Below are 15,482 nucleotides of genomic sequence, written 5' to 3' on the forward strand. Positions count from 1 at the left end.
TAAGGGGAAAAATCTTCGGTTTTTGCAAGGTACACGTCAGTTGAGTTTTTGAGTCACCCTATCAGGTTGAGGTACAAAAATCATTACACATTGGGAAACCCTAAATTGTTAGAATAAGAAAGAATCCTTATTAGTGTTTTATTTTATTAAGGAAACCTTGACGATGAGGAATCATGATAAAAGAGGAACTCTAGGCCCTCTACTCTCAAGTCTGATCTATATAAGAATGGACTGTCACCCCTATCATAGCAATCGACCAAAATGTTGGGGCACTCATTCTAGTATGTTCGGTCTTAATCCATCAAGATGGTAGACCCTAGACGATCCAAAGAATAGAGAGAGAGGAGAAGGTGAGTTTAGTAATATGATCCAAGTTGGATTTGGATCCGGATCCAGATGAAAATTTCGAATATGGATATGGACACACTCATATCCGCCCTAGGTGATATGCCTTAACACTTGTAAATCATTAAAGGAAAGATAATGATGAAGGACCAAGATAATGTGAAAAAGCAAGCACATACATATAAGCAAAAGTGCAGAGTCTGTAGGATTTGTTTTAATATACCATGTATGCAAACAAGCAAAATCTCATGTAACATTATTTGACATAAAATTTCTTGGGTCAAAAACTTGTACCAATTAGCAAAGAGTGTTTTATGATCTTTGTAAGATTGCATAAGGACAAAGGTTGATAGTCTTGGGGCTGATGTAACGATGGTCTTATATGATAATTCATTGGTGACTAATTGCCAAAATGCTGAGAACAAAGGCCATGTTCTTTCCAATGATTTTGTCGTCCGGAGGCTCCAGAAGCTCTGGTCATTGAAGGACATTTCTTCCAAGAAAACGATTATTGAGAATGTTACTTATTTATTTATTGTCTAAAAGCTGTTGGGGCATTTGGTGTAAATCCCAAATACTTTTGTGATCAAATTAATTCAGTTCATCAATCAGGGAAATATTGGAATTATTTATGTAAATGGGTTATGATTTGGCATTATCGAGGACCACACTGAAACTACTTGATTTTTGGTGATATATAATCGCACCAAAGAGTGCGTAAAATATTGATGAATAAATATGGCTGAAAGGATGTGCCACATAGCATTTTGAAATCTGAGACCATGGTCTGTATTTAATCGAAGGAATGCAGAAACAACACAGCAATAACAAGGATATACAAATCTAAATTCTCAACAAACAAATAAAAAATTAGTAAATGAAAAATGACTTACAAGAACTTATTGTTTCCCTCTTTAGAGAATGTTGGCCTACAATGACGGAATTAGATAATTTAATTAGTTTTACTGAAATAATGATCAAACCATTATTTTATAGATTAGATTAGAAAAATAAAATGCAAAGAAGCTCAAAAAAAACTTACAGTTAGATGTAGATTTTGCTGTGTTGTGGAAGAGAAAGGAGCTTGCCAAATGAAATGTGGTGGAAACAAAGGTGAAAATTAACATATCTGAGATGAGATCAAGGTATAAAGACCAATTAATGTGAAAAAGAACATAAAATATGCTTTGGATAGTTAGGGGGTGAAAAGGATAAATTATGCTTTGCTTTGGAAGTTGGTTATTCTTTGGATAAAGGGTATGGTATGCTATAGATGGAGTGTCAGGTCCTTACAATTACCCAAAAAGGATGCAAAATATAATTTTTTTTTCCCTCCTAATTTTTTTTTTTTTCAAATTATAAAATCCTTAAAATGTCATGGTGTCTCATGTTTTCGGGCTCACCAACCCAAAAATAATTGTTTAATAACACAATTATTCAAATTTTATTTTCCAAATTGCCCTCTCATCCACAATCACCCTAAGAAAAATTTTAAATACTTAAAGAACTTTCTTGTACACAATTGTCTCTCTCTCTCTCACCTTATTTGAGATTTTCACCGGCTATTGGAATTGCATTCCGATTATTTATAATGGTGAACAAGAAATGATGATCCCTCGTCTTTTGAAGATTCAATCTTTTTATCGAACTGTTCAAAAAATATTTATCCTTTGCAAAAAGAACAACATTGTGAGCTAGCCCAACCAACTTTTTAAAAACCAAACCAATGATGGAACCGAAACTCTACTCAAATGGCTGAATCGTGGTCCAACCAGGGTTCAATTCTACTTAAAAATCCATGCTTGATTTTTTTACGCAAAACTAGTCATTTTCTTCTTCTTCACCCCAAAAAATTCTATTTCTGTTTTGAGGTATGTATGTTGAAGTAAGTAGATTTTCCACCTTTAAGATGACTGGTTTTGGAAATATCCTTTCTTGTAATTCTCCAAAACTCTTATATTATTGAGCTTTAAAGGTTTAGAAGAAAACTTCTCAAGGTTCAAGACCGAGAGTAAAAACTTTAGAGATTGATTTAGAGATTGTACCATTGAAGATGATTGACTTAAAGATTGGAGAGGAAGGCATTTTGGTTATTTATTTGAAAACACTAGGGGCTCTGTGCACTTGAGTGCTTAAGAGGATTTTACCTCTAAATCCTTCTTAATCTCTCAATTTCGAAAGGAATTCAAAGAGCTTTTACTTCTTTACCCCATCATTAAGGCACATGGGCTTAAAACTCAGTTTTGCGGCACGTCTCATCCATGCCAGATATCAAGTCGTCTCGAACGAGTTTTCTGATGCATTTGACACATCTCATTAAAAAAATTGAAAAATGAACATAGGATTTTAAATCTCATCCGAAAAATTGACTTGTCCATCTGTCTCATCTATGCCCTGATACCAAGAAACTCAGGCAATACGTCTCAGTCTTGGACAAGTTTTGACACCATGTTAAGGCATGCCTTTTAATATTTTTTATTTTTAAGGTTCACACAGTCTTTCAAAATATAATATACGGTAGAGAAGATTAACAAATATCAACTAATTCTTAATTTACAATTTATGGTATTTTGTAATTTTAATAGAATCCAATAGTTATATCAATTTCAACAAGCAATAATCCCAGATTTTACACACATCAACAATATAGTAATTTAGAAACTGTTATTTCTCACTTTTCCAAAGAGCAATTCCAAGAAGCAAATCCCAATCATAGAAGCTGGCAGCATTACCAAACACAATGCCTATCATCTGGATCAATAAAAATCAAAAGTTAAATATATCCCCTCGCCAACTATTATCATACCAAATCAAATTGAATATAACATAAACAAAACCTCATCCCAAAGTTTTGGAGTCAAGTAAATGAATCCTATTACATTATTTATATGATCTATAGTTTTTTTTTTTTTAATGACATGAGCTACATCTATTGATCGAGCTTATAATAGAAAATTAATAATTACCTAAAAAATTATTAAAAATGATTTTAACAAGATGACTCATTTGAGACAAAACAACTCGATATTATGGGCAACTGGATGAGATGATAAATCCATGAGTCTGGATATGATTAGAGAATACATTTTAGTTGGATAAATGAAGAATATTAAGGGCTGGCTCATAGAGATGAGTATAATAAGATGATGTGCTCATTTTTGTGAAACATGAATAAATCGCAAGGATTAATTTCTTTTAATGGGCATTTAAAAAATAAAAATAAAAAGGTTAATCGGTGTCTACACCCAACCCATGGTAGACGCTCTCCATCAAATTTAAATTGACGGTTGAGATGCCAAGAAAACTGAATCGATCCCTAGGAAGAATCGAAGTGGACTCATCCCAAGCTAGAAAGACTGTAGTAATCTCTTGAAAATGAATGTCCAACAGAAAGTAAAAGAAAGAACAAGAGAACAAATTAAATATGCAAACATTTTAAAGGAGAAGGAGGGTAGTACTTACATTACATCGAAATCGAAGATGTACAGTTCATTCTTTCCTCCAAGTGCCGCTACCATATTCATTCAAGTCAAAAGGGAGTGTTTTCAATTTTGGGCACGCATGAACATTTAGGAGTCTTAGAAATGGCATTGCCTTTTGCATTCTCGGCCACTCCTCCTCCAATTTGTCTAAACCCCAAAGGATTAAAATTTCCAATTTCCAGACATTGACGGTGGTACTATTATTATTGTTGTTAGAATCGTCCCCAAAGAATTCTGGACTCATATGGCTGAGATATTTACTATCATAAATGGTAAGATACCTTAAATTTGGAAGAGAGGTTGGATTGAGCCAAATAGGTGTCTTTTCTCCTACTTCTCCTCTAAGATATAACTCTGAGAGCTGGTTAAGAGGTGAGAGTAGTTGATGATCTACTTTCCTTGCTAGTCGTAGTCGTTCCTCCACACCATTGTTATTGCTTGGAAATTGTATATACAACCACTCCAATTGTGTGAGTTCTGACAACACCTTCAGCTCCCCTTCTTCTATCCCATCTTCTGAATCTATGGAAAACACAAGTTTGCTGATTTGAGTCAATTTCTTCAACCCAGAAATGCGAAACCCATCCTTGACTTCTGAATTCACGGAAAAAGAGAATATACACAATTGTCGAAGGTTTCCAATCTCATTGGGGAGGAATTCTATAGACTCACAACCTAATAAATCCAAGGTGCATAATTTCTCCAAGGATGCTATATTTTTTGGCAATCTCTTTAAATTAGGACAATTCATTAGGCTTAAAATTTGAAGACTTTGAGAGTTTCCAATAGAATCTGGAAGCCTCTCCAATTCAGAATTTCGAATCTGAAGACAAACGAGATGCTGCAGTGATCCTATCCCACTCAACCAATCTACTCTTTTAAGGTTCTTCTCAGTTGATGAATCATCCTTAAAATGAATAACCAAAACCCTCAACCATTTTAATTGGCATAGCTTTGATTCTAGATTTAGAACCAACTCCTCACTCTCTTCTAAATCAATCCCTATTATTGTCCGCAATGATTTGAAATTGCTTTGCTCCCTTGATATAAAGAGATTTATATCTGTGTTCATCACCATTCCTACTCGACGTGATTGGATAGAGGAAGACTTCCCCCCATCATTCATGCAAATAAAATTTTCTTCCTCTGCGACCCTTCTAATCATTTCTCTTACCATATCATGTACTCTTATCCAAAGAGCTTTTTCCCCAGAAAACTCCTCAATTTTAAGAAGTAATAAACATCGGCTGATTAATTCATCAAGATACTCTTTTCCAATATCATATGCAGTCCTTCCTTGTTTCCCTACTTGAACAAAGCCCTCACCAATCCACCAACTAATAATATCTTCAGATGATATATCACAATCTTCGGGATACACAGCCAAACACAACAGACATGGTTTCAAATGACAAGGAAGCTCATCATAGCTTAATTGTAGCATAGAAAAGATTAGTTCACCTTTCTTATCCAATTCTTCGCGTAGGTTCTTAGATATCCGCTCCCACTCCTTGGTCGAACTTCCTTTATTCAGCATCATTCCACCCACGACTTTGATCGCCAACGGGAGCCCTCCACATCTACCAACAATCTCCCTACCAATATGCACAAACTCTGAATTCGGACATTGGCCTCCTTCCCTTGAAAATGCTATTTTTGTAAATAATGACCAACTATCTTTATCACAGAGAGTATGGTGTGTGTGCATCTTAGTCACTCCCATTGAACGAGCCACATCCACATCCCTAGTTGTGACAATGACACCACTGTTGCGGTGAACCAAAATTGCCTTCAAACACTCCCACCATGAGCATTCATCTAGTCTCCATACATCATCCAGGATAACCAAGCATTTCTTCCTCTGCAGCATGTCTTGTAGTTCCTTCAGTAATTGATATACATCAATGTTTGCAAAGTCTTTGCGCCCACTAATTTCTTTCAACATATTCTTGATAGACTCTTCAAATTTGAAAGTTTGTGAGACAGTCACCATCAAGATATGATCGAAGTAATGCTTAACATCACCATCATTCTGTATCTTTTGGGTAAGGGTTGTTTTGCCTATCCCACCCATACCGACTATTCCAATGATGTTCAAGGGCCCTTGTCGTGGGTTTAAGACCCATTGCTTAATTTTCTTCACATCATTCACCATGCCTACTATTTCATCATCTTTTATTAGAATTGGGTAACTCGTTGGTCGATTACACTCTATTTGCTCTTGGTTCGAAGGGACAAGAGTTGCAGGAATGTAAGGACTCATCATCTCTATTTGATTTCTTATTTCTTGATTTATCTCACCAAGCTTCTTTCCCACTCTGTAACGAAATTTCCAGAATGAAGGAGAGCAATAACGCTTGAACTTCGATGTCCTTTTTCTTCTTTCAAGAAACAGCTTGCAATCAGATATAATATCCTCTGCATCATATAGTAACTCTCTCAATTGCCCGACAACAGTCTTAAGAACTTCATTTTGATCCTTCCTTCTCACTCTCTCTGCTTGTTTGATGTAGCTTTGCATTAACTTGAGCTCTTCATTCACAATCTTAAACTGCTTGTGAAATTCAGGCAAATGAAAACCTTCATTTAGGAGACTTTCGACCAATTTTTCTATGAGAACAGTTATGACCGCATCCAACATTTTCCTGCACATTAATTTTCTTTATCAAAATTCATTAAACTTTCAATCTGTTTGGATTGAGAGAAATGGAAGGAAGAGAAGAGAACCTCATTAAGAGATAAAAAATATTAATAATTAACCTCCTCTCCACCTTGTTTGGTTTGATAAGAGAGAAAACTGTCATTTTAATATTAATTTGTTCTTTCTCTCCAAAACTCTCCTATTTGGGAGAGAATCAAAATTGAACATTTTTCTCTTCATTAACTTTCTTTTTTCTGCTCACTTAACTTCCCAAACATGATAGAATGAGAGAAAAGTGGCTCATTTCTCTTCCCTTATCTCAATCCAAACGAAGGGTTAAAAGGCAAAAACATGCAAGAAATAAACTAAAAACTAAAATACCCAATATATTAGTGCTCTTGCCTGTAGAATTATCCCAAATAATAGAGAAGAAAACTAAATTATTAATAGTGCAGGCATCTAGATTAGTATATTAATGTGAACCTTTAACTGAATTTCAAAATCAAACCACGACAAAAAAGAAGATTAATGGAATTTTTGTTTACTAGTTAGTAAAATACATTGGGAAAAACAATTTTTGAGAAAAAGTGAATTTGCATTCCTTTGTTTCAACATTTGGTTGAGAAATTGAATTTTAGTTGATCTTCCCATAATTAAAGAAATTTTCCACAGGTAGGAAAATTCAGGATGAATTCTTTTACATTAAACCCCTCCCTCTATGAGAAAATTTATTGGACTCAATTCCCTCTTTAAAAAAAAAAACAGATCCATGTTGAGGACATACTTATAATGAGAGCTTCTATTTCCACACCAACTTTTTCTAACGCCAGCCCAAGAAGAGATCATCCTCACAAAAAATCAGCTTATTCCAAAACTTCTAACTCCATCAAAAGTGATTTAGAAAAAATGTTTGGCACCAAACTTGGCAAACTTTAGGGCTGCCAAACTGCTCCCTATATATATATATATATGGTCTCGTTCCCCACCCTAAGCTTTACCCTACACTTTAACAAACGTGTTTTGTCCTACATGGGTTGAAGTTTTGGAATGAGCTGATTTTTTATGAGGATGATCTCTATGGTGAGGAGATCATCCTCACCAAAAATCAGCTCATTCCAAAACTTCTAACCTCATCAAAAATGATTTACAAAAAAAGGACGGGCCACGATTTTTCAACTTGTAAACATGGGGCTAAAAATTTCGGAATGGGCTGATTTTTTGTGAGGATGATCTTCTATTCATAGGGATCATCCTCACCAAAAATCAGCCCATTCCAAAACTTCTAACCCATGTAGGACAAAATACGTTTGTTAAAGTGTAGGGTAAAGCTTAGGGTGTTGAACATTTCCCATCTATATATATAATATATATATATATATATATATATATATATATATATATATATATATATATATATATAGGGTCCCGTTCAGCACCTAAGCTTTACCACACACTTTAACAAACGTGTTTTGTCTTACATGGGTTAGAAGTTTTGGAATGGGCTGATTTTTTGTGAGGATGATCTCTATGGTGAGGAGATCATCCTCACCAAAAATCAGCTCATTCCAAAACTTCTAACCCCATCAAAAATGGTTTACAAAAAATGGACGGTCCACAATTTTTCAACGTGTAAACATGGGGCTAAACATTTCGGAATGGGCTGATTTTGGGGAGGATGATCTTCTAATCATAGAGATCATCCTCACCAAAAATCAGCCCATTCCAAAACTTCTAACCCATGTAGGACAAAAAACGTTTGTTAAAGTGTGTGGTTAAAACTTAGGGTGCTGAACATTTCCCATATATATATCTATATATATATATATTATATATATATATATAGGGGGCGGTTCGAGGGACGTATTGGAAACCGGCTGGAAAACCGATGCAAGCGAACCGTTGGATTTTTTGGCTTTCGACGGTTAGATCTTGCTTAAAAACAGAACATGCGGGCCAGCTGGAAACATCATTTGTTTAAAAACTTTTCAGATATTTTTAAAAGACCTCCCTCCATCATTTATATATTAAAAGTAAAATCCATTGTCTTCTCTCTCAAAACTAACACGTAGACTCTATCTTCTCTCTCAAGAGTCTCCTCTCCACAAAAATTACAGATTCAAACCCTTCTCTCTCACGACATCATCCAAATTTTCAATAAAATTTTATAATAAAAAATTGCTCCAACTATTTTCAATGTCATTGTATGGATAACAATGTAAGATCTGAAAAAGAATATGAAAGACATTTATACCAAAAATATAGACCTTTGCATCATTGGATTAAGTGGAAAATTTCTTGGCTCAAAGCTCCATGACATATGGTAGATTCTTCAGGAAAGCTATCAACATTGATATCCTTTCCCCCTCAAGAATAATATAAGATATTACAATCTGTAGTAAATTATGACAACGAAAATCATTCAAGAAAAATGAAAATGTTCTCTCTCTCTCTCTCTCTCTCTCTCTCTCTCTCTCTCACTCAGGGTGTGAATTGTGATGTAGGTTGGGCTAATTCTATCTTCAAAAAAAGAAATGAATCATTAGAACAAACATGCAACAATGACCCATCTCTCAAGATCACTTGTCTGCCTTGCCTGGCTACACCATCAAGTGAAAAACAATGATCTAATCCACATTTTTTTTGCTCCTAAAGTTCTCCTTCAATGACGTAAATTTCTTCTTACATTAGTTAATAGTTTCCCAGGGACCGTAGCTGCAACTCTTTCCCAGCACTGACTTGTTTATTTGGAGAATGTTTTTAAAGCTTGAACCAATGCTCTTCCTTGAACGGCAGACCACAAGTCCTGTTCCACACAAGAAACCCCATTGCCGACTTTCTCAAACATCACCACTGTTAGAAATAGTTGGAGCAATTTTTTATTTTCCAATTTTATTGAAAATTTGGATGATGTCGTGAGAGAGAAGGGTTTGAATCTGTAATTTTTGTAGAGAGGAGACTCTTGAGAGAGAAGACGGAGTCTGCGTGTTAGTTTTGAGAGAGAAGACAGTGGGTTTTACTTTTAATAATATAAATAATGGAGGGAGGTCTTTAAAAATATCTGAAAAGTTTTTAAACAAATGATGTTTCCAGCTGGCCCGCATGTTCTGTTTTCAAGCGAGATCTAACCGTCGAAAGTCGAAAATCCAACGGTTCGCTTGCATCGGTTTTCCAGCCGGTTTCCAATACGTCCCTCGAACCGCCCCCTATATATTATATATATATATAGGATCCCGTTCAGCAACAAACATTTTGGCAAAACATTTTTCAAAACATGGGTTAGAGGTTTTGGAATGGACTGATTTTTGGTGAGGATGATCTCTACGGTGAGGAGATCATTCTCACCAAAAATCAGCCCATTCCAAAACTTCTAGCCCAATTTACAAGTTGAAAAATCGTGGACCGTCAATTTTTTGTAAACCATTTTTGATGGGGTTAGAAGTTTTGGAATGGGCTGATTTTTGGTGATGATGATCTCCTCACTGTAAAGATCATCCTCACCAAAAATCAGCCCATTCCAAAACCTCTAACCCATGTTTTGAAAAATGTTTTGCCAAAATGTTTGTCGCTGAACATTTCCCATATATATATATACACACACACGGTTGAAACTGATACTTGAGATAAGTATGTCGGGATATGTATTGTTAAGATACGCATAAAATCTCAACTATGAGATTTGGCGTTTACACAAGTCAAGATCTTGTGTCATCCCTTATTTTTTTAGTCAACAGGACCTGACCCTATCTGTGCACACACACGAATATCTATTTAATGAGCCCATTTAGTATATAAATAATGTAAAAATTTTACGAATTTGTATCATCTAACGTGCAATCCTGATTATATTATCGTTCCTACTACAAATAAGACATAATAGTGAATCGATAAAAATAAACCAATTATCATTGCTACTACATGGATTTAAAACTCGTCTTGACGTCTTGTCTCGTCCGTGAACGAGGCCGAGTCGTCTCAGATGAGTCCTCCAATTTATTTGAGTCATCTCATTCAATAATGAACACCCTCCCCCACCTTATCTCAGAAACACATCAGGTTTGAGATGACTTGTCAATTTGTCTTGTTGGTGGACGATATTGAGACGAATCAAACGAGTCATCTCAATCTCGAACGAGATTTAAAGCCATGTGCTACTACAAATAAAACATAATAGTGAATTTGAGAACCAATTGTAATGGAACTAAATTGGAAAAAGAAGAAGTTGCTACTACAAAAAATACAATAGTGAGTATGATCCATTCGTAATGGAACTAAATTGGAAGAAGAAAAATTAGGCCCCTAAATCAATGTACAAATCCTATTTTCTTAGTTTTTTTTTTTTTTTTTTAAACAACCTTATAATATATGAAATGACAAAAATGTGATATAAATTAGATTGTCTATTTAATTTTTTTAAATATAATATAAAAACTTAAATCATGTATAAATCCTATTTTTTAACAAATGTGCATTTGCAGGCTACTAGTTTTTTTTTGTTTTTGTTTTTATTTTTTTATTTTTTTCCAAGAGTACATGATTGAAGGCAATAACTTCGTAAAGAAAGCTTGGGAAGATTGATTTGCATGATTTGTTTGTTGCTTATAATAGTTTCCTTCTTTTGAGATTCTCCGACAAAAGACCAATTAGATCATTTTGTTGCTTCGAGTGACAAGGCACTCATATGTTCATGCATAATCCTGACCGTGTAAAATACAAAATAAACAACCCGAAAGGGCTGGCCTAGTGGCTAGCCTAACCTTGATAAGCTCCTTATGAAGGGTAGGTCAAGTGTTTGAAACCTCATGAAACAATGAATTCCTTGGGGCCGCCCTCCAAGTCTGGTTGACCCTTGATTCAACCAGTTGCATGTAAGACTTTCCGAGGGGGCGGTGTGTGTGACCATGGGATTAGTCTCACCCAAAGGATGGGGATACCCATGATAAGAATTATTCAATTACTTTTAAAAGACATGAATGCATCTATGTTTCTCTATAATCACAATGTTGCTATAGAAACGAGACAATGTTATGGATCGCAACACTTCTTTCAATCACCGTTACAAAGACACAATAACACCATCAATTATTTTGTCCTATTATTTTATTTTATTTTTCTAGGAAAAATTATTTAATGGAGGGATTTGTTTTTGAGTAACCCTAACTTTTGAGTAATAACTCGATAGTTCTAATCGTAATTTATTTCTTTCTTTCTAAATGCTCCTCAATTCCTCCAATGACTCAAGCGTTTCCCTCCACGCTTTGGGTAACATTATGGTTGATCTCAACCTATTTTGATTCAAATTGTTGACATCAATATTTTTTACGCGCATTGATCTCAACACTTTAAATTGTTGATTTAAGTAAACGGCCATGCAAATTGATAAATTTGAATTTGATAATTGGGATAAGGGGGCATATTAAGCAAGAAGAGGTTTACCAACTGGGCCATTGAGTTACTCTTAAGTTGGGGGTATTTAGAAAGAAATCCCTCTTTCAAGGCTTTGGGGGAAGTTTTTGCATTTAACATTTGGATATATTCATCATTAATTCAGAATCCTAAAATCATCTATTTGATGGAGAGTCTCAGGTGTGGGTTGAAGTTAGAAAAGTCAATTTAAATACTGTGGAATCAGATTTATAAAACCATCTTCCAAAAATTTAATTTCAAGAATATAGGATTTGATGAAAATAAACAAAATGAAATAAATACATAAAAGCTTGGAAAAATAAAGAGAGAGATAAAAAAAAAAAAAAAGGACTTACAAGGTGCAAATGATAAATAGCTTCCTTCTTTCGAAATTGGCCTATAAAGACACTTTTAGATAATTAGGGTTTCTGAAATTAAAATATCCAATAAACAACTATCCCATGTTGTAATAATAGAGAAAAATCAAATCAAAAGTGGTAAAAACACAAAGAACTTACAGTTTATTGTGTTAAGGAAGAAGAGAGGGAAAGCAAAGCAGTGGATTAACGGCAAGGCAAATGCAAAGAAAACTGAGTAGCAGCAACTTGTATAGGGTCAAAGTAAAAGAGAAATCCTTTCCTTACTAAGATAGTGAGGGAAAAGGCCTTACTAAGCCTAAGCCACCGTCAAAAAGGCCTCGCGATGCTTTAAAAAGAACTCAAGATGTCTTTGTGAATCTCGAGGAATTTATTTAAATCTCGATTGCTTTGCTGACGACACTAAAATGCGCAGCGTGATGCTCCTTTTTTTTTATCCAAACCGTGTGGGGCCATCTCAAGAAACTTTTCTTTTGCAAAAGTTAAGACTAAATTATTAAAATAACCTTGAAATTGGGATTTTGACTGAGTTTCCCATGATTTAAATATAAGGGCGTGTTTGTTTGGAGATAAAATATTTTTCAGCCAAATCCTTTTTTAGGGAAAATATGGTCAAAATTATTTTTAGTATTTGTATTGGATAAAAAAAAATATAATTTTTATTTGATTTTTGTGACAATCATTTTAAAGTTTAAATTAGGAAATTAAAAAAATAATAATAAGAACTAAAAAGCCCGATATAGTGTTCTTGTCTGTAGTTATTCCAATGATAGAGAAGAAAACATAAGTATTAAAAGTGCAAGGCATCTAGACGAGTATATTAATATTGATCTTAGTACCTTGAGAATCTAAATATTCTTACAAATTAACCCATATCATGTGGGCAACATAATAGAAAATGTAACCATTGGTTGTAATGAAATAACTTAGTAATACTTAACATCGGTAAATTTGCATGTAAAATGATAAATATAATATTTTCTCAAAATATATCAATAGCCACTTACCAGATTATCTCGTTCAGCGCCAAACCTCTATAGCCACTTATCAAGCAAAGTCCCATTCAAACTCCCCAACTTCTTGAAGTTGAGCCCTCCCAATTTCTTGATAGAGCACACATTCCTCCACCTAACCAAATGAAGTTTGATTTTCCCTACCTTATCATGCCATAAAAAATATCTAAATAGCTTGTCCAATCTCAACTCCATGTTTCTAGGAATAGTAAATAAGGAAAAATAATATACTGGAATGTTGGATAACACACTCTTAATCAAGGTTAGTTTGCAGTCCTTAGAAAGGTAATTTGCTTGCAAGATCTCAATTTTCTCTATCATCGGCTTCCAGAAACTCTTATTCTTGCAAGGAGCTCCCAAGGATAAGCCTAGGTAAGATGAAGGAAGAACACATACATAACACCCCAAAGTCATTGCCATAAGATCCACATTTGACACTTGACCCACATAATACACCTTGCTTTTTCTAAGATTAACACGTAAACCAGTACCCGCCTCAAAACAACACAATAAACCGCCAAGGAACCTCACTTGCTCAATATCTGCTTCTAGTAAAACCAATGTGTCATCCACAAACTGCAATTAGGTAACAAGAAGACCATATGCACTTGAACGAAATCTCCCTCAATCTCCATTCTCCACTACTTTTCCCATCATTCTACCCAAAACCTCTATCACCACCAGAAACAAAAAGGGAGAAAGAGGGTATCCTTATCGAAAACCCCTAGAGCTCCTAAAGAAACCCTCTGGGGATCCATTCACTAATATAGAAAAAAGAGGGGGAAGAAACACACCTCATCACCCAATAAATTCACTTATGACCAAACCCCAAACTGCCCAACAAATTCTTAAGACAGCTCCAACTAACGTGGTCGTAAGTTTTCTCCAAATCTATCCTACAAACTAGCCTGGAGACTTGAGATTTTAACCTCAAAAGTAGGGAGGGGGGACAGTTAGATTTTGGGAGGATGATTGGTGTGGGGGGAAGCCCTTTGAGGAAAAGATTACCAATGTTATATGCGTTATCTGTGAAAACGAATCAATCTGTTGCAAGCTTTTGGGTGTTAGAGAGTGGATCTATAGCGTGGGATTTGGATCTTAATAGATTACTAAACAATTGGGAGTTGATAGAGGCTCCTAAGTAGATGGGTTGCCTTGATAGTGTGTTAGGAGAAGCTCCGGCAGATGATGCAAGATTGTGGGCCCCCAATAAAAAAGTGTATTCTCAGTTAAGGACTTTTATAAGGATCTAAGTTCGAGAAGAGAATTGACTTCTCCTGATGTCGCAGTTTGGGGTCCAAGGATGCTATCAAAGTCTTTTTCTTCTTTTTTTTTTTTAAGACTATAGTTTGGGAAAAAATTCAAATGCAAGATCTTCTTAGAAGGGATTTTTGCAGACCGAACAGGTGTTGTATGTGTTTGTCTAGCGAGGAATCCACTAATCATTTACTCATGCATTGTGAGGTATCAAAGGTGGTGTGGGATCATATCTTCTCCTTATTTGGGGTGGATTGTTGTGCTCCAGACTCCATTAGAGGTGTCTTTGGGGAGTAGCTACAATTAGAATTGAGCTTTCGTAATCCTAAGAAGTTAATTTGGAGTTTAACGCCATTTGCGGTTCTATGGGGTATTTGGTTAGAAAGGAATGCTAGAATTTTTCAAGGAAAGGCGAAAGCATCACAAGAGTTGATTTGATCAATTCTAGGTCTTCTATTCTTTTAAATAGAATTAGTATTTTTTTTTTTCAATTTTTAAAACATTTGAAGATGTACATGGAGTGACATTTTTAATAGAAATACCACTAAGGTCGAGGCTCTCATTCTGACAGTTGAATTATTAAGGATTTCTAAGATGTATACTGATTTCTAGAAGATGTATACTGATGTCTATGAAATCTGTGTTTTTCCCCTTATCTCAACCATCAACTTGATGGAGAGTCTCAGTCACGAATACTGTTGAAACAGATTTACAGGATCAATTTCCAAAAAATGTATTTAAAGAATATAGGATTTGATGGGAATAAAAAAATGAAATTAATACATAAAAGCTTCAAAAAAATAAAGAGAAAAAAAAAGGACTTAAATTGGTGCAAATGCAAAATAGCTTCCTTCCTTAGAAATTGGCGATCTCTTTAGATAATCAGGGTTTCTAAAATTAAAACATCCAATAAACAAATATCCCATGATGCAATATATAATAGATGGAGCGTTCGAAGGCCCTA

At 34.9% G+C, this 15,482-nt stretch overlaps 1 protein-coding gene across 3 annotated transcripts; it reads right to left on the reverse strand.

The window, feature by feature from the left end:
* Positions 1-2,889: 2,889 nt before the first annotated feature.
* LOC147380881 (disease resistance RPP13-like protein 4) lies at positions 2,890-12,551 on the reverse strand. Of its 3 annotated transcripts, none has more exons than XM_086431118.1 (4): positions 12,390-12,551; positions 12,228-12,268; positions 3,808-6,472; positions 2,890-3,096 (listed from the first exon to the last, which is right to left on the reverse strand). In XM_086431118.1, the coding sequence occupies exon 3, from the start codon at positions 6,466-6,468 to the stop codon at positions 3,835-3,837; it is 2,634 nt and encodes an 877-aa protein (XP_086287244.1). In that variant the 5' UTR covers positions 6,469-6,472; positions 12,228-12,268; positions 12,390-12,551; the 3' UTR covers positions 2,890-3,096; positions 3,808-3,834. The 3 variants fall into 3 exon arrangements, with proteins under 3 accessions (XP_086287244.1, XP_086287246.1, XP_086287245.1); XM_086431120.1 differs by having other exon boundaries at positions 12,228-12,279; XM_086431119.1 differs by having other exon boundaries at positions 12,228-12,299.
* Positions 12,552-15,482: the final 2,931 nt, after the last annotated feature.

This window comes from Akebia trifoliata, unplaced genomic scaffold (assembly GCF_017979445.1).
Source record: "Akebia trifoliata isolate Shusen 1 unplaced genomic scaffold, ASM1797944v1 Contig00905, whole genome shotgun sequence".
NCBI classification, from domain to species: domain Eukaryota; kingdom Viridiplantae; phylum Streptophyta; class Magnoliopsida; order Ranunculales; family Lardizabalaceae; genus Akebia; species Akebia trifoliata.